The sequence below is a fragment of the Phaseolus vulgaris genome, chromosome 5 (assembly GCF_051622355.1).
Source record: "Phaseolus vulgaris cultivar YP4 chromosome 5, ASM5162235v1, whole genome shotgun sequence".
Taxonomy (NCBI): Eukaryota; Viridiplantae; Streptophyta; class Magnoliopsida; order Fabales; family Fabaceae; genus Phaseolus; species Phaseolus vulgaris.
In genome coordinates this window covers 40,012,441-40,026,719 of record NC_143502.1, presented here as the reverse complement: position 1 = coordinate 40,026,719, position 14,279 = coordinate 40,012,441, and the positions used below count along the sequence as shown (strand labels likewise).

General features: G+C 29.5%; 2 protein-coding genes across 2 annotated transcripts; one reads left to right on the top strand and one right to left on the bottom strand.

Annotated features, from left to right (window-relative positions):
* Positions 1-219: 219 nt before the first annotated feature.
* On the bottom strand, positions 220-968 carry LOC137817338 (large ribosomal subunit protein eL37x). Its single transcript, XM_068620626.2, has 4 exons — positions 907-968; positions 693-828; positions 522-623; positions 220-440 (listed from the first exon to the last, which is right to left on the bottom strand). Exons 1-4 carry the CDS (start codon positions 907-909, stop codon positions 394-396), a joined length of 288 nt encoding a protein of 95 aa, XP_068476727.1. The 5' UTR covers positions 910-968; the 3' UTR covers positions 220-393.
* Positions 969-11,773: 10,805 nt separating this feature from the next.
* LOC137817332 (3-ketoacyl-CoA synthase 12) lies at positions 11,774-13,945 on the top strand. The gene has a single exon (XM_068620594.2). It carries the CDS (start codon positions 12,039-12,041, stop codon positions 13,458-13,460), a length of 1,422 nt encoding a protein of 473 aa, XP_068476695.1. The 5' UTR covers positions 11,774-12,038; the 3' UTR covers positions 13,461-13,945.
* Positions 13,946-14,279: the final 334 nt, after the last annotated feature.

Sequence of the window (14,279 nt, the reverse complement as noted above, 5' to 3'; positions counted from 1 at the left end):
TAACTTGACATCAGGAAGGAGATTTGAATCAGGATTGTTTATACTGGGGAAGACATTCCATTCAAATAACTAAAACCTATGTAAGTATGAACAAAATGTAAGCCAAGGCCATAATCAAAACTACCTTATTAGTATAATTACCATAAACTAGTTAATTATAACTCATTGCGAACCACAAATCCAAAAATGAGGCCTGAGTAGGACACTACAATATAGAAGTAAAGAAACTATCAAACCAAAATTCCTTATCATCCTCAAGTTGAAATAGAAATCCATATATATCAAATGAGATTAAAACGACAGAAAGAAAAAATGTTCCACAGGGTTTCGCACAACAAAGAAGCCTTAACTCCTACAATTCAATGATCCAGGAAAATTGCTACCTTCCAAAGCTTAGGCATTGGTAGCCGCTCCCCTCTTTCTGGGTGCAGCCTCGGTACCTGATTCAAAATGACAACGTTAACAAGAACCCAAAATCAATGCCCAAAAATTAAAATACTCAAATAATTAATCGACAGTACCCTCTCTGAAGCCGCTCTTGAATCTGCGAGGCACGTGACGCAGGTACCTCATCCTTCCAGTTCCAGTGGTCTTTCGCCTAATGGCCTTCACGCTCCAGTTATCTGAAACCCTCAACGAGTCAAAACCGAATCTTCAAACAAACGCTTATTTTAAAAAAGTATAACAGTTACATTTTCTTGTGCGCGCTGCTGGGAAAGCACACGCCGAACACCGACTCTTCTGGAGGTGGAAGCTGCGACGGCCACATCTCACGCAGAGGGTGTGGGTCTTGTTTCTCCTCTTACCGAAACTCCCTGTTCCCTTTCCCTACACTCATTCAAAATCCAAACACCATCAGAATCACATTACATCAGGTTATAGAGAATAAGCGAAAAAAGACGATACCATTGTAGCAGCAGAGAAGAAACCCTAAATGTTGCAGAAGGAGAGGATTTATATATGTGCCGGCACAGTGGGTTAGGTTATTTTTGTTTTGGGCCTTTGGCCCAATTATAAAGTGGCGTCAAAAAAATAAATAAAAGGTGAAGTTAATAGAAATACGGGTGCGATAAGAACTTATGGTTATGACAACACATGGCATGCAAAAATAATTTTCTTAGCACGTTAAATTCTTAGTCTCATTCGTGCTTGGATCATAATAATTTTCTGCATTTGTTTAGTTATTTGTGCCAGAAAATATTCAAATATTCTGTATTGATAAATATATGTGTATATATGATTTATAAGCAATTCTTATCTGATTGAGAGAAGCAAACTTTCGTCTACATTAGTGTGTTTTCTACAATAAACTTATAAAAATGAAACTCTATGGTATGATTTAAAGACACAGTCCTTTGGCAGAGACACGTTTGGGCAAGAGTTGTATATGAACTTAGGCATGGGGTCCTGGAGAAATAAATTTCTGACATCCATTCGAGTGAACGATCAACAATCCTTGGATAATAACCAATTTCATTGTCTGTGGATTTAACATTGTGTGTTGCATCCTCTCACAAAATAACTATGTCTTCAATACATTATGCATTAGATGTCATGTCAAAACATAACTAAATTCATTATTAATTTATTATATATATACTCAGTCCATTTTTCATTCTACGTTATACATTATTTATATCATATATTTCAAATTTTACATATCATAATGTACATCATCAATCACAAAATAACTCATACATTCGTATATCAAATTTATTATTTAAAATTATATTTTTTAATTCACCAATCATCCTACTATAATAATATTAATGTTACTATAAGAAAATCATCAAATAGAAACTAATTTTAAAGACAAAAAATAACTATTTTTTTTGACTAAATTAAAGATCATTTTAGAGACTAGACAAATTATTAGTACCTAAATCAGTTTCTAATATTGATAAATAATTTCTAAATTATTATCTAATTAAGTACCAAGGTTTTAACTACCAAATATTTAGATTTTGAATTTGGTAAAAAAACTTTGATAGCTAATTAAATACCAATTTATAAACTATTTATCATAATATAAACTAATTTAGAAACCAATAATTTGTTTATTTTTTAAAATGATCTCTAATTTAGTCATAGTAACTAATGATTTATGATCTTTAAAATCGATTTTTATTTAATAATTTTCTTATAGTGTGTAATATAAATATATCAGTTTAGTGAATCATATACAAATTTAGTATTTAGAAACATTTTAAAATATGTTATTTAAAATATAAAATATATTCTCTTTACTTATGTTTTTTGAGTCTATTTTTTCAGCTAAAGGTTTGCCCGCCTGATGATTTTTTTAGTTGTAAAAAAAACAAAACTCTCGTATTTGTATTGAATGAATTTTGCTGCAAAAAAATAAAATGATAGGGACTAAACATCATGAGTTTTCAAATATGACAATCTTCAACCAATTTGACCCACTTGCGCATTATACATATTAATTATAAACAAATACAAATAATTTATTATATCTATCACTTTCAACAATTCCACATCTCATTCCTATAATACATTATTAACTAGAATCAATATCACAAATATCTCAAAAATCATCATCAAACATATTATTCATATAAAAAAATTAAAACACTTTGAATATTTTCCAACAAAACATATTCTCTACAAAAAAAACTCATACATATTCCGATCAAGCCACATCCACAACCTATAGAATTTATCCTAAGGTTCTATCAAATTATAACTAGTTTTCCTTATCTATTCCATTTGTTAAACCAAACATGAACTCTCAACTTCATTGCTTTAAGAGAAAGGTTAAACTTATAAATAAAATATTTTGATCAACACTCTAATGCTACAAGAAAATCATAAAATAGAAATTAATTTTAGAGACAAAAAATAATTAGTTGGTGTAGTAACTAAATTATAAATCATTTTAGAGACTGAAAAAAAAATGATTTCTAAATTAGTTTCTATTATTGTTAAATTATTTATAAATTGGTATCTAATCACTAACCAAAGTTTTAACTAAGAAGGTTTACATAAGTTTGTGTAAACAATAAGAAAAAAAAAGTTTTTGTTGACACTGTCCACACAGTAAATAACACGGTTCAACAACCCTTTATAATAATATTATAAAAGTTTAGATTAAAAATTAAAATGAAAATAATTAGAATATTAATGTATCTGTTTGTTAGGTATATGTTTGTACTGTTTATAGTGTCAAAGTATCATGGTCCAAACAATAAATGCATGATAAATAGTTGTTGTAAAAAATACATTTAGCAGTAATTAATAAGATACAGGGTTTGTTTTCAATTATAACATTCAAACGAATTTTCGGTTTTTAATTAATTCAAATAGAGACCAAATATAATTTTAGATTTTTTATAGATAAAAGTTAAACCAAAATTCGTTGATTTAGATACTTTCATAGTTTTAAAGCTTAAAATATATTCATATATTTATAGAAAACGTGTAGAAAGTACATTTTGCACCCCAAAAAGAAATCTATTTTCTCTATCCATGTAGACAAATAAGAGCTTACATTATTTTTAAAAGTAATTCTACAAGAATTTAAATTAGAATATAATCACTTAAAAGAAAGGAAAGTAAAATATAAAGTGGCTTTCTTAAAGTTATTTTTGAAAATGACATGATTACTTTTCATATATATATATATATATATATATATATATATATATATATAAATTTCATATCCAATTAGAGTTGACTTTTTTTTAATATTTGATTGATATTAGATGTGATAATCAATTTTTTTTTTATTAAGAGAGAATACGTACCCTACAAAAAATTATTAAATAGTAACTAAATTTAGGGCAAAAAATAATTAGACACTATATTAACTAAATTAGATACTAATTTAAAAATTAAAAAATTAATAGTATCTAATGTTGGTTTATATTATTAATAAAATATTATAAAATAGTTTCTAAATTGGTATTTAAATTATCTACCAAAGTTTTAACTGCTTAGTATAGAATGACTATGTGTTAACTGAGGTGGAATACTAAAGAATAGTTGGAACATTTCTGAAGTATCATCTTTTAATTTATTTATTCATTACAGATAAAAAAGAATATTTAATTTTCTTCATAATTTTTATATGATTCATGGTTTTTTCGAGATGTTGCAAAGAAAAGTGTCTTCTATTACTTTTAAAGTATTTGAATACATCTGTCATTTGTTATGACTTGTAGGTTGGAGAAGAAAGTAATAATTTAAAGAAGTTTCATCCAATAGTTCGGCTATGGCTAGAAAAAAATTAAATGTGTTTGTTATGTAAAATGTACTTGGAGAACACTAAAACTGAAATTGACCCACCACTTTGATTACTTCTGTGTGTGTTGTTGGATGCTGCACCAACTTCACGTTTTCATCCACCATGCAACTCACAACACAACACCCATTCAATTCCAATGCAACTTGCATAAAATCCACAAATCAATAGATATATATGCCACCAACAAAGGATATATATGCCACCAACAACTGTGTTCTTTCATTTAACTACATGTTCATCTTAAACCAATCAAGTAGGAGATAAAGCATATGGAGTAGATTAATATGTTATATGTATCTACATGCTTAGGAGGGATATTTGGTCTGATTTTTTGTAGGGGTATGAGAGGCTCAAACACCAATTTTTGTAGGTTTGTTTTGATTTTTTAGGGGTATGAGAGGTTGAAAGATATTTTTTTAGGTGTTTTTTTAGGTGTTTTTGAGATTTTATATATTTTTTAGGTGTTTTTGAGATTTTATATATTTTTCCTTTCTATTTTGTAGTAAGGTTGAAGTATTTTTAAAATGTTTTTATCTATTCATTCTTTCTTCAATGATAATTTTAAAAAAGGTAGGAAATAATGATAATTATTATATTTATATTTAGTGTATTTTTACGAAGTTTTGTTCTTTTCTAGCTTTTATAATTTTACAAATTATTTTCAAATTTTATGAATTTAGATGATAAAACTAAAAATAATGTGTATGGATACAAAAACACACACAATGGTGTAAGAAAATAAACATATAACTACGGAAACTAAATGATTCATTAAACTTTTCATAAAATTAACATTAAATTGTCGTGTGAAGTTTTTACTTGTTGCAAAAATACCCACCAAAGCATTTTTTTTAGGTATTTTTTTTTTTTGAGAAAAAACATCATGGGACTAAATCATTTTCAGAAACATCTTCTTTAGAGATAATTTTGTTTAAAAATAGGGTTAAGCACTAAATGAGTTTTAAATGAACCTTGATTTAATTAGCCCATGTGCAGAATCAAGCTTTGCATGAACATCAGCACATTTATTCCCACCACGTAAAGTAAGTTAGAGAATATTAAAAGGATAATTCCATTTTTTGCCATGAAAGTGAGAGATGCCTAACTTCCTCTCATTTTAAGTCTAATCACAAAAAAAAGGGTAAAATATTAGTTATATTTTTGTAGTAATTGTATCAATCCTTAGTTGTACGACATGGAAAAGTTAAACACTAACACAACTAAAAAGGGAAAAAGAAAATGCTAATTTGAAGTTTTGTACGTGACAGACATAAGTATCTCTTTCTTATTCTACGTATTCACAAGTTGCATTATCTTACTAATAGTAGTATGATAATGTATTATAAAATAAACAGCGTACGTGACAGAATTAACAAAAATTCATCGAAAATTATAAAATTTTAGGAATCTCATTAAATAGTTTTGTATCGTTTCGTTGAAGATCTCACGTCAATAAAAGATAAAGATATTTCATATATAATATATAAGCAAGTGTAAATCTCACTTTATTGTGATGGAAAAAACGTACGCGGAAGCAACACACAATCATGAATCAACTGTAGAAAGATAAACGACACAAGATTTAACGTGGTTCAGTTGCTAACTATAACCTACGACCACACATGTAACTATTAGGTTTTCATTTTATCCTGTTGCACACCAATTACAAGTACAATAAGTATAATGATCTCTTTAAATAAATATTATAAAAGAGACACAATGATTAACTCACTCACTAAACATGGTGTCTAGTCAGCCCAACCCAATTGGTTCTAGTTTCATATCCAACGCAATTTTTTAAATTAGGTTAGGTTTCTCATATATAATATATAAATGAGTGTAAATCTCACCTTATAAACCAAATTTTTAAGATTAAACTAGGTTTAAAGTTTACTTTTTAATATGTATTATAATCAAGTCTACCATAAAGAGAGTATATTGAACTTATGGTATGAGGTAGATGTGTTAGAAATTTCACATTGACTAAATATAAGAACATTTTATATTGTGTAAATAAAAATCTTCTTTTATAAACCAATTTTATAAGTTTTAGTAAATCTCCACCGAAGAATCATTATTCACTTGAGGCCATGTTGATGCTTGGCAATGTACCACTCTATGATTACTATTATTAGCAATGGCAAAAGCAAAATAGTAGCATATATACCTATGGATTGATGCATACATAAAACTAAAGTGGTTCATTATCATTTATTCATGGCAGACAGCAACATGGAAACTTCGACGAAACGAGGAGGTTAATTACAGCATTATCTCACTCATTAATTTGGCCGAAAGTGTTTGGTGTTCTTCTTCGGCTTCAAGAAATTTCCATAGCCTACTACCAAATTTTACACTTAATATAATCACCCATGATTCTGTTATAATGTAAGAATCTTATGGAATATGATAAAGCCAAAGAGTGTAGAGACTTCTCTACTGAATTATTGAGTTAGTTGTTCTAATGAAGAATTTGGTTTATGTATTTATGGTTCTCTTATCTTATCACAGTTTTAATTAGGTTTGTCTTGGTGGAGAGTCGACAACTCCTTGATTTTTCTCTCATCTTCCTTCATTTCTTTATTTTTAACAACATCATTTTGATTTGATTTATTTTAATAATTTCTTCAAAGATTGATCCTGATATTATATTAGTTTATATTTGTCAGTGAACCATTCTACTAATTGCAGCAGAAATGTTTGGTAAGACAGTGTATGATGTTGTGTTGCTATTTTTCACTCAAAATTGTATTATTTCTGGTTAACATCATATCCTTTATTCCTAACTCTGATAATGTTAGGATTGTTGATTTAGAATTTTCACTTTAAAATTATTAGGAAGGTTTTGGTTAATAGGTTTAATAGGTTGAGTAACATATCTCTAAAAATCATTTATAATAATCAAAATGTCAAAGGTTGTGATATAAGAGATATGAATTTGTTACATAAAAAATCTAGAAAAAGTGATGTCGCCACTAACATTTCTTATTGATGTACTTAAATGTTTTGGGTTTAACAATTGTCTATGTACTTGGATTTTTAGTATCCTTAAATATGTTAAACTCTCCATTATGGTTAACATGGGTTAGTTGCTTAGTTTGAATGTTTTAGAGATTTAAGGTGATGACACATAATGTATATATTTATAATTTTATTTTACATTGAAAACAATTTCAATGTGTTTTCTTTTCAGTTTTTAAATATTTTCCTTTTAATTATAAATTATGTTGCAACTATGATGCTCATTTCACTACAAGAAAATTATTAAATAATACTTAAATTTAGAGAAAAAAATAATTAGTCATTATATTGACTAAATTAGATACTATTTTAGAGATTAAAAAATATTTGGTATCTAAAGTGGTTTCTATTATTAATAAAAATGTATAAAATGGTTTTTAAATTAGTATCTAAACTAGCTATTAAGATTTTAGCTACTAGTATTTTATATTCTAAATTAGTCTATAAAAGATTAAGAGACTAATTTAAAATATAAAATAGTAAGTAGTTAAAACATTGGTAGTTAATAATTAGATACCAATTTAAAAATTATTTTATAAATTTTTAATAATAACATAAACTACTTTAAATACCAATATTTTTTTAGTTTATAAAATATCTCTAATTTAGTTAAATAGTAACTAATTATTTTGATCTTATAATTAATTTTTATTTAGTTTGGTTAAAATAATGGATTGTGGGAGTGATTTGAAAAATGTTGCAACTACTAATCATCAATGAAATTGCCTAAAAATGTGGGTGGAGGGAGTATATGTTGTTGAAGATTTATGGTGAAGTTGATTGTGGAGTTGACCATGAATATCTACACATGGTTTAAAATGTCATATATGCATTATGTTCTACTTTCTTATTAATCATTATAACGAAATTAATAAAAAGTTCGCATTAAGTCCTAACAAAAATAAAACACATGTTTTCTTGTCTACATATAGTGTCAATATTCCATCACAATTTCAATTTTAAAAGAGAGTTTCAATATTTCATTACAATTTTAATTTTAAAACACATCTTAATAGGAGGAACAAAAGATATATAAATTGTTTTTAAGCTCGACTCCTAAATGATATGAGACTATATTAGTGTACCGGATAATGACAAAAATTAAAGAACCATATTGATAAATTGCGAGAAGTAATGAAATAAGAAAAACGTATTAAACCTAGTATTTAAAAAGGATATTTAAATATTCTACTTCGTTTCTTTTTCTTACTAGGGAGATAGGATCTAGAGAACTGTTGATTGGATTCGTCTTCTTCCTTCCTTCAGGCAGACTATTAGAGCTTCAATGTGGTCTTTCTCACCTTAACATTATTTCTTCAGGTCTCGGTCACCCTATTTCAGGTGAAAGTCGAATGGGGGTATCTGCAGAAGGCATTCCGACGCTCAAGTCAGCAAAAGGGGTATTCGGCACTCGGAGGTGTACAGTGATGAGGACGTACCTTGTTCTTGGAATACGCGTTATTTATATTATTTTAATGGACTTACCTTATTGGACTGGATTAGTGGAGTGGATCACACCTATGAGCATATTACCTAGTTTTTAATGGTAGTTTAACTTTTTTGATCTTGATTTGAGCGTTAATAGTTTAAGTGTGTCAGTCGACTTACACGGACATACTAAACTCGGTCAGTTCGATCAAAGATACCAAATTATAAGATACCAAATTATAGAAGTACACTTACTTTGTGAAGAGTTGTCTTCGTTTTTCTTATACACGTTGACTTCAACGTTAGAACCAAACTTCTTTGTGTAATAATTATTCGGCTCAAGCTTAGACTATTTTCCTTAACATGCTGGGCCTTCTGTTGACTTTATGTATAAAAACTTATCCATGCATTAAATTGTGAAGGACATATTAGGTGTGCATCGATTAAAGTATTAAGTGCTGTGTTGATTTAGTCAGTTAGGAAATTTATAGGATAAAAAAGGTGTTCCAAAATGGAGTGAAGATTTTTCCAGGAAGTTTCCAAAAACAATAGTTAATATTTCTACTGGAAATCAATTTGGAGAGTGTAATTCAGTTGGTTGGGACTATGAGTTTTTGGTTAATATTTTTTAGACTTTTCGATAATTAAGTTGATAAAAACATAATAATATTATGTTATTTAGTAGTGTAAGAGTTTAAGAATATGGGATAGTTTTTATTAAATAAAAATGTATAAATTTGCATGACTCGTTTCTCTTTTAAAGGCAGTTTTTAGACTAGACGATAGAAAGTTTGTCCATATTCTAAAGATAGTAACAAACTATTAATATTTTACTTCTCAAAGAAAATGAATCAAGTCTAGGTGCTATATGTGTTCGTCCTAGTTCATATAAAATACGAGACACATTGGGAAGATAATGTGTAATTCCAAAACCATTGAATTCAAGTTGTTTCTTCTTTTTGCTTTCTTTTGTTTACTTTTCCTTTCCGTTTTCAGTGGAACATGCACTTTTGTCATAGACTGCAAAAAGATGCACTGTAAACTTATCAATTTGTCGATCATATTGCGAAAAACCATACTTTCAGATCATTTTTTGAAATTGTCTAGTGATGAGAGATCAATATTAGAGGATGATTTTGTTATGATTTTTATTGATAACGAGTTATCAACAAATCATATATAAATATCACAGTAAATTATTTTTTTTATCATAATATTACACTTTATACTGAAGTTGACTTCCTTTAAAAAAATGAAGGTTTGACTTAACTTGTAATAAGATCCAATAGTTGCATTGACACAAAGGTTTTTTAGTTTTATACGTTGTTGTTGATCTTCTTTCTTTGGCTGAGTACAAGTTCCCTTATGTTATGTTACATCTTGAAAATGAGATTACTTTTATCTCCTTAATATTATAAAATAATTTTTAAAGTGGTTATTATAGAAAATGACAGTTTTATTGTATATAGTAATAATAATAATATGCAATTAGATAATAGTTTATTATTTTTTACTCTATAACACTGTTAAGGTTTGGAAAAATAGGTATCCCCCATATACTATCACATTAATTACTTTCTAAGTTTAATATGCTTTATAGTTAAATCTATTAATTCAAGTGTATGACTAAGACCTACTTGTCTATCTGCATGACATTTTTAAGAGTGTATGACAATAATAAAAATCATTGATTTCATTTAAGTTTATGTGCAGTTGTGTGTTAAATTTAATCAGTACACAATATATTAGAACTTATCTGTGTTTGATAAGTTTATGTATGTAATATCTTTTACATTAACTAAAAGAATATGTGTTTTAATAATTATAAATATGTTAAAAAAAATTTAAAATTGATTTAACTGATAGTAATATTAAATATATTTTAATAATTATATAAGTCGACTCTAATAATATTAAATATATTTTAAAAACAAAAATATTAGAGTTGGTTTAGTTGATTATAATAATATTAAATATAATTTTATTTTTAAATTTTGTAAAAATCATGTGTATTAAAGTCGTTCAAGCCGTTATTGATATTTTTAGTATTTATTTTAAGTTAATGTGATTAAGTTGATGTTAATTTATATGATATGAATGTGATGTATGTCACAACTAATAGGAACCATCTCTTATTTTTTATCAAAAAATTTGAATTTGAATATGACAAATCTATTCATTTACAATATTCTTATCTTACTTTTTATATAAATCTCTTCAAATTCGTCTCCTTAATCCACATTCATCTTGTTCACGCAGATTCTTCTCTTTAACACACATCTTATTCATCCATATTTATCTCATTCAACCACAATCATCTCATTTATTCACACTCATTTCATTCATCCACACTCTATCTTTCATCCATGTACATATCTTTCATTCACTCCTCATCATCTCATTTATTCATACTTATCTCCTTCATTCACACTCATCTTCTTCGTTCATATTAATCTCCTTCATCCACACTCATTTCTTTCATTCAGTACAATTTTTTCCATGTTTTATTTTATTTTTATTAAAGATGGAGATGTTATACGAAAAACTTCTTTTAAAAAATATATTTTATTTAGTGTCGATTAACCGAAATTATCTATTAATAAATAATTACAATTTTATCATTTTTTATTCGATGAAACCCAAAGTTACATTCATAATCATCCTGTTATGAGTTTAGTCAACAATACTGGTATATGTCATTGCGATTCGACCCAAACACTATAATGTGTGGTTATGAGAGTCGTTTTCTGATCAACATAAAATGGGTACCAGTGGTGAATTAGCATAGGTTATTTCTTCTCATTTGCGTTGATTTTTGGGCTTCTCTAAAGTTGATTTTTCTTGTTATGATTATGTTTATGAATATATCTTCTTTCTTAAATGTGGATAATCCTATGGCAACCCTACTACATGCAATGTGTCATTTCGTTTGTTGTAGCAAGTTGCTTGTTACAGCCTAGACTAGCTGGCGTTGTAATTTAATATAGAGAACATTTGGAAGAAATTGAAACTTACTCACCAGAAAACTCTTCCTAACATGCTCAAAGTGTGACTATTGTGCTTGCTTTCTTTCTAGAAACAAAGGTTGACACGAAAGCTTCCAAGAGATAATGCTGTACAAATGCTAATGCTAATTAATATCAATACCAATATTATTACTATTCTTATTGAGTATTGACATTTTGATCTTAGGTACTACCAAACTCATTCTCTCATCACTCTCACCCTTGTTATAAAGTACTACCAGTTTTTGAATTTCAAACCCATCAAATTCTTCTGAGTCTTGCGTTCACTTCCTCTCCTCTTCCTCTCTCTCTCTCTGATGGAGTTCCTCATATTACTTTATGGTGCAACAACACTGTACTTGTGTTTCCTGATCTGGAAATTGTTTGATCAGAGAAGGGACCAAGAGTGTTACATATTGGAGTACCAACTGTACAAGCCAAAGGATGAAAGTAAGCTTGGAACTGAATGTTGTGGCAGGATCATAGAGAGGAACAAGCATTTGGGTCTGAATGAGTACAAGTTCCTCCTCAAAGCCATTGTGAACTCTGGCATTGGTGAGGAAACTTATGCCCCAAGCAACGTCATCGAGGGTCGTGAGGCAACTCCAACACTGAACGATGGTGTCACAGAAATGGAGGAGTTTTTTAATGACAGCATTGCCAAGCTCCTTGCAAGGTCAGGCATTTCCCCCTCACAGATCGATGTGCTTGTGGTGAATGTCTCTATGTTCTCCATTGCTCCTTCCTTGACTTCAAGAATCATAAACCACTACAAAATGAGGGAGGACGTAAAGGCTTACAACCTCACTGGGATGGGTTGCAGTGCTAGCCTCATTTCATTGGACATCATTAGGAGCGTTTTCAAGTCACAAAAGAACAAGTTTGCTCTTTTGGTGACTTCTGAGTCTCTCAGTCCAAACTGGTATAATGGCAACGACAGATCAATGATTCTCGCCAACTGTTTGTTCCGGAGTGGTGGGTGTGTCATACTTTTGACAAACAAAAGATCCTTGAAGAACAGGGCCATGTTGAGGCTCAAGTGTTTGGTGAGGACTCATCATGGGGCAAGAGAAGATGCCTATAGTTGCTGCAGTCAGAAGGAAGATGAGGAAGGGAGGCTTGGGTTTTACCTTGCCAAAAACCTTCCCAAGGCAGCTACAAGAGCCTTTGTTGATAATTTAAGGGTGTTGTCACCCAAGGTTTTGCCAACCAGGGAGTTGCTAAGGTTTATGGTTGTGTTCCTCATCAAAAAACTGAGACAACCTAGTTCCTCCCTTAAGTCTTCAAGTGTTGGATCTAATAAATCCAACAAATCTCCTTTGAACTTCAAGACTGGGATTGAACATTTTTGCCTCCACACAGGAGGAAAAGCTGTGATTGATGGCATTGGAATGAGCTTAGATCTGTGTGAATATGACCTTGAGCCAGCAAGAATGACACTCCACAGGTTTGGGAACACTTCTGCTAGTAGCCTGTGGTACGTGCTGGGTTACATGGAGGCCAAAAAGAGGCTCATGAAGGGTGACAGAGTACTGATGATAAGCTTTGGTGCTGGCTTTAAATGCAACAGTTGTTTGTGGGAGGTAATGAAGGATCTGAGGGATCGTCCTAATGTGTGGAACGAATGCATTGATGACTACCCACCAGACTCCTTGGCCAACCCTTTCATGGAGAAGTTTGGTTGGATCAATGATGTTCAAGAAGCAAGCAACTTCAAATTTCCAGCTTCTTTCAAGTAAGGTTACATATTGTTCAGAAATTCTATAATATCTTCAGAAACTTAAGAGTTTTGATACTGTTATTCTTAAGAAACATTCTTCCATATGTCAAACTCACACAACTACTCACAAAAAAGAAAACGGTATCAAAACTCCTATATTCTTGGATACTATAGCATTTTTTTAAGAGAAAAATGAATGAAAAAAAAGAGAGAAAGAAACACCAGAGTTTAATATTTCCTATCTGGATTAATTTTTTGGTAAACTATACTTATTATTGATGAATCCCTGAAGGGTTCATTACCCAATAAGGTGTGCCCTGTGGCCTAGCATGGTGTTATGGTTTCCTTTCCCTAGTTTGATTTGTTTTGATAGGATGTGATATGATAATACTTTTTTTTTGTGACAAAATATTGTACTTATTTGAAGTTAATGTTGTTACTATTCCCTGTATCCCTTTTGTTCCTCAAACATGGTCGGAAATTGGAAGGATGGTTGGAAAATAAGTTTTGTGGGGTTGTGCATGGATTCTACCTTTTTATATTTATTTTAAAGCTTAACCAAGATATGTTAATGGGTCATTATTTTAGGGTCACAACTCAATGCAACTTTACATTCAATCCTCCGTTTCCGTCGTTGTCAATTTACTCTAGAATCATAATCCGTTTCTCTTCCGTTCTGTTAAATAAATTCCTTTAAAGCTTTTCATAACTTCAAGATATAGGTAAATTAAGGACATTGTGAAGTTAACTATTAACAAACATTAACATCATGGTTGAATCTAATCACAACGGCCTACGAAAAGTTAATGACATAATTATACTAGTAATCAATATATTA

Excerpts from the sequence above, each read along its gene's own strand:
- LOC137817338 (XM_068620626.2), bottom strand. Across the intron at positions 624-692 it reads AGCAGCGCGCACAAGAAAAT|ATAACTGGAGCGTGAAGGCC; the intron begins GTAACTGTTATA and ends TGAGGGTTTCAG. Across the intron at positions 441-521 it reads CAAGAGCGGCTTCAGAGAGG|GTACCGAGGCTGCACCCAGA; the intron begins GTACTGTCGATT and ends ATTTTGAATCAG.
- LOC137817332 (XM_068620594.2), top strand. The coding sequence starts at position 12,039 with ATGGAGTTCCTCATATTACTTTATGGTGCAACAACACTGTACTTGTGT.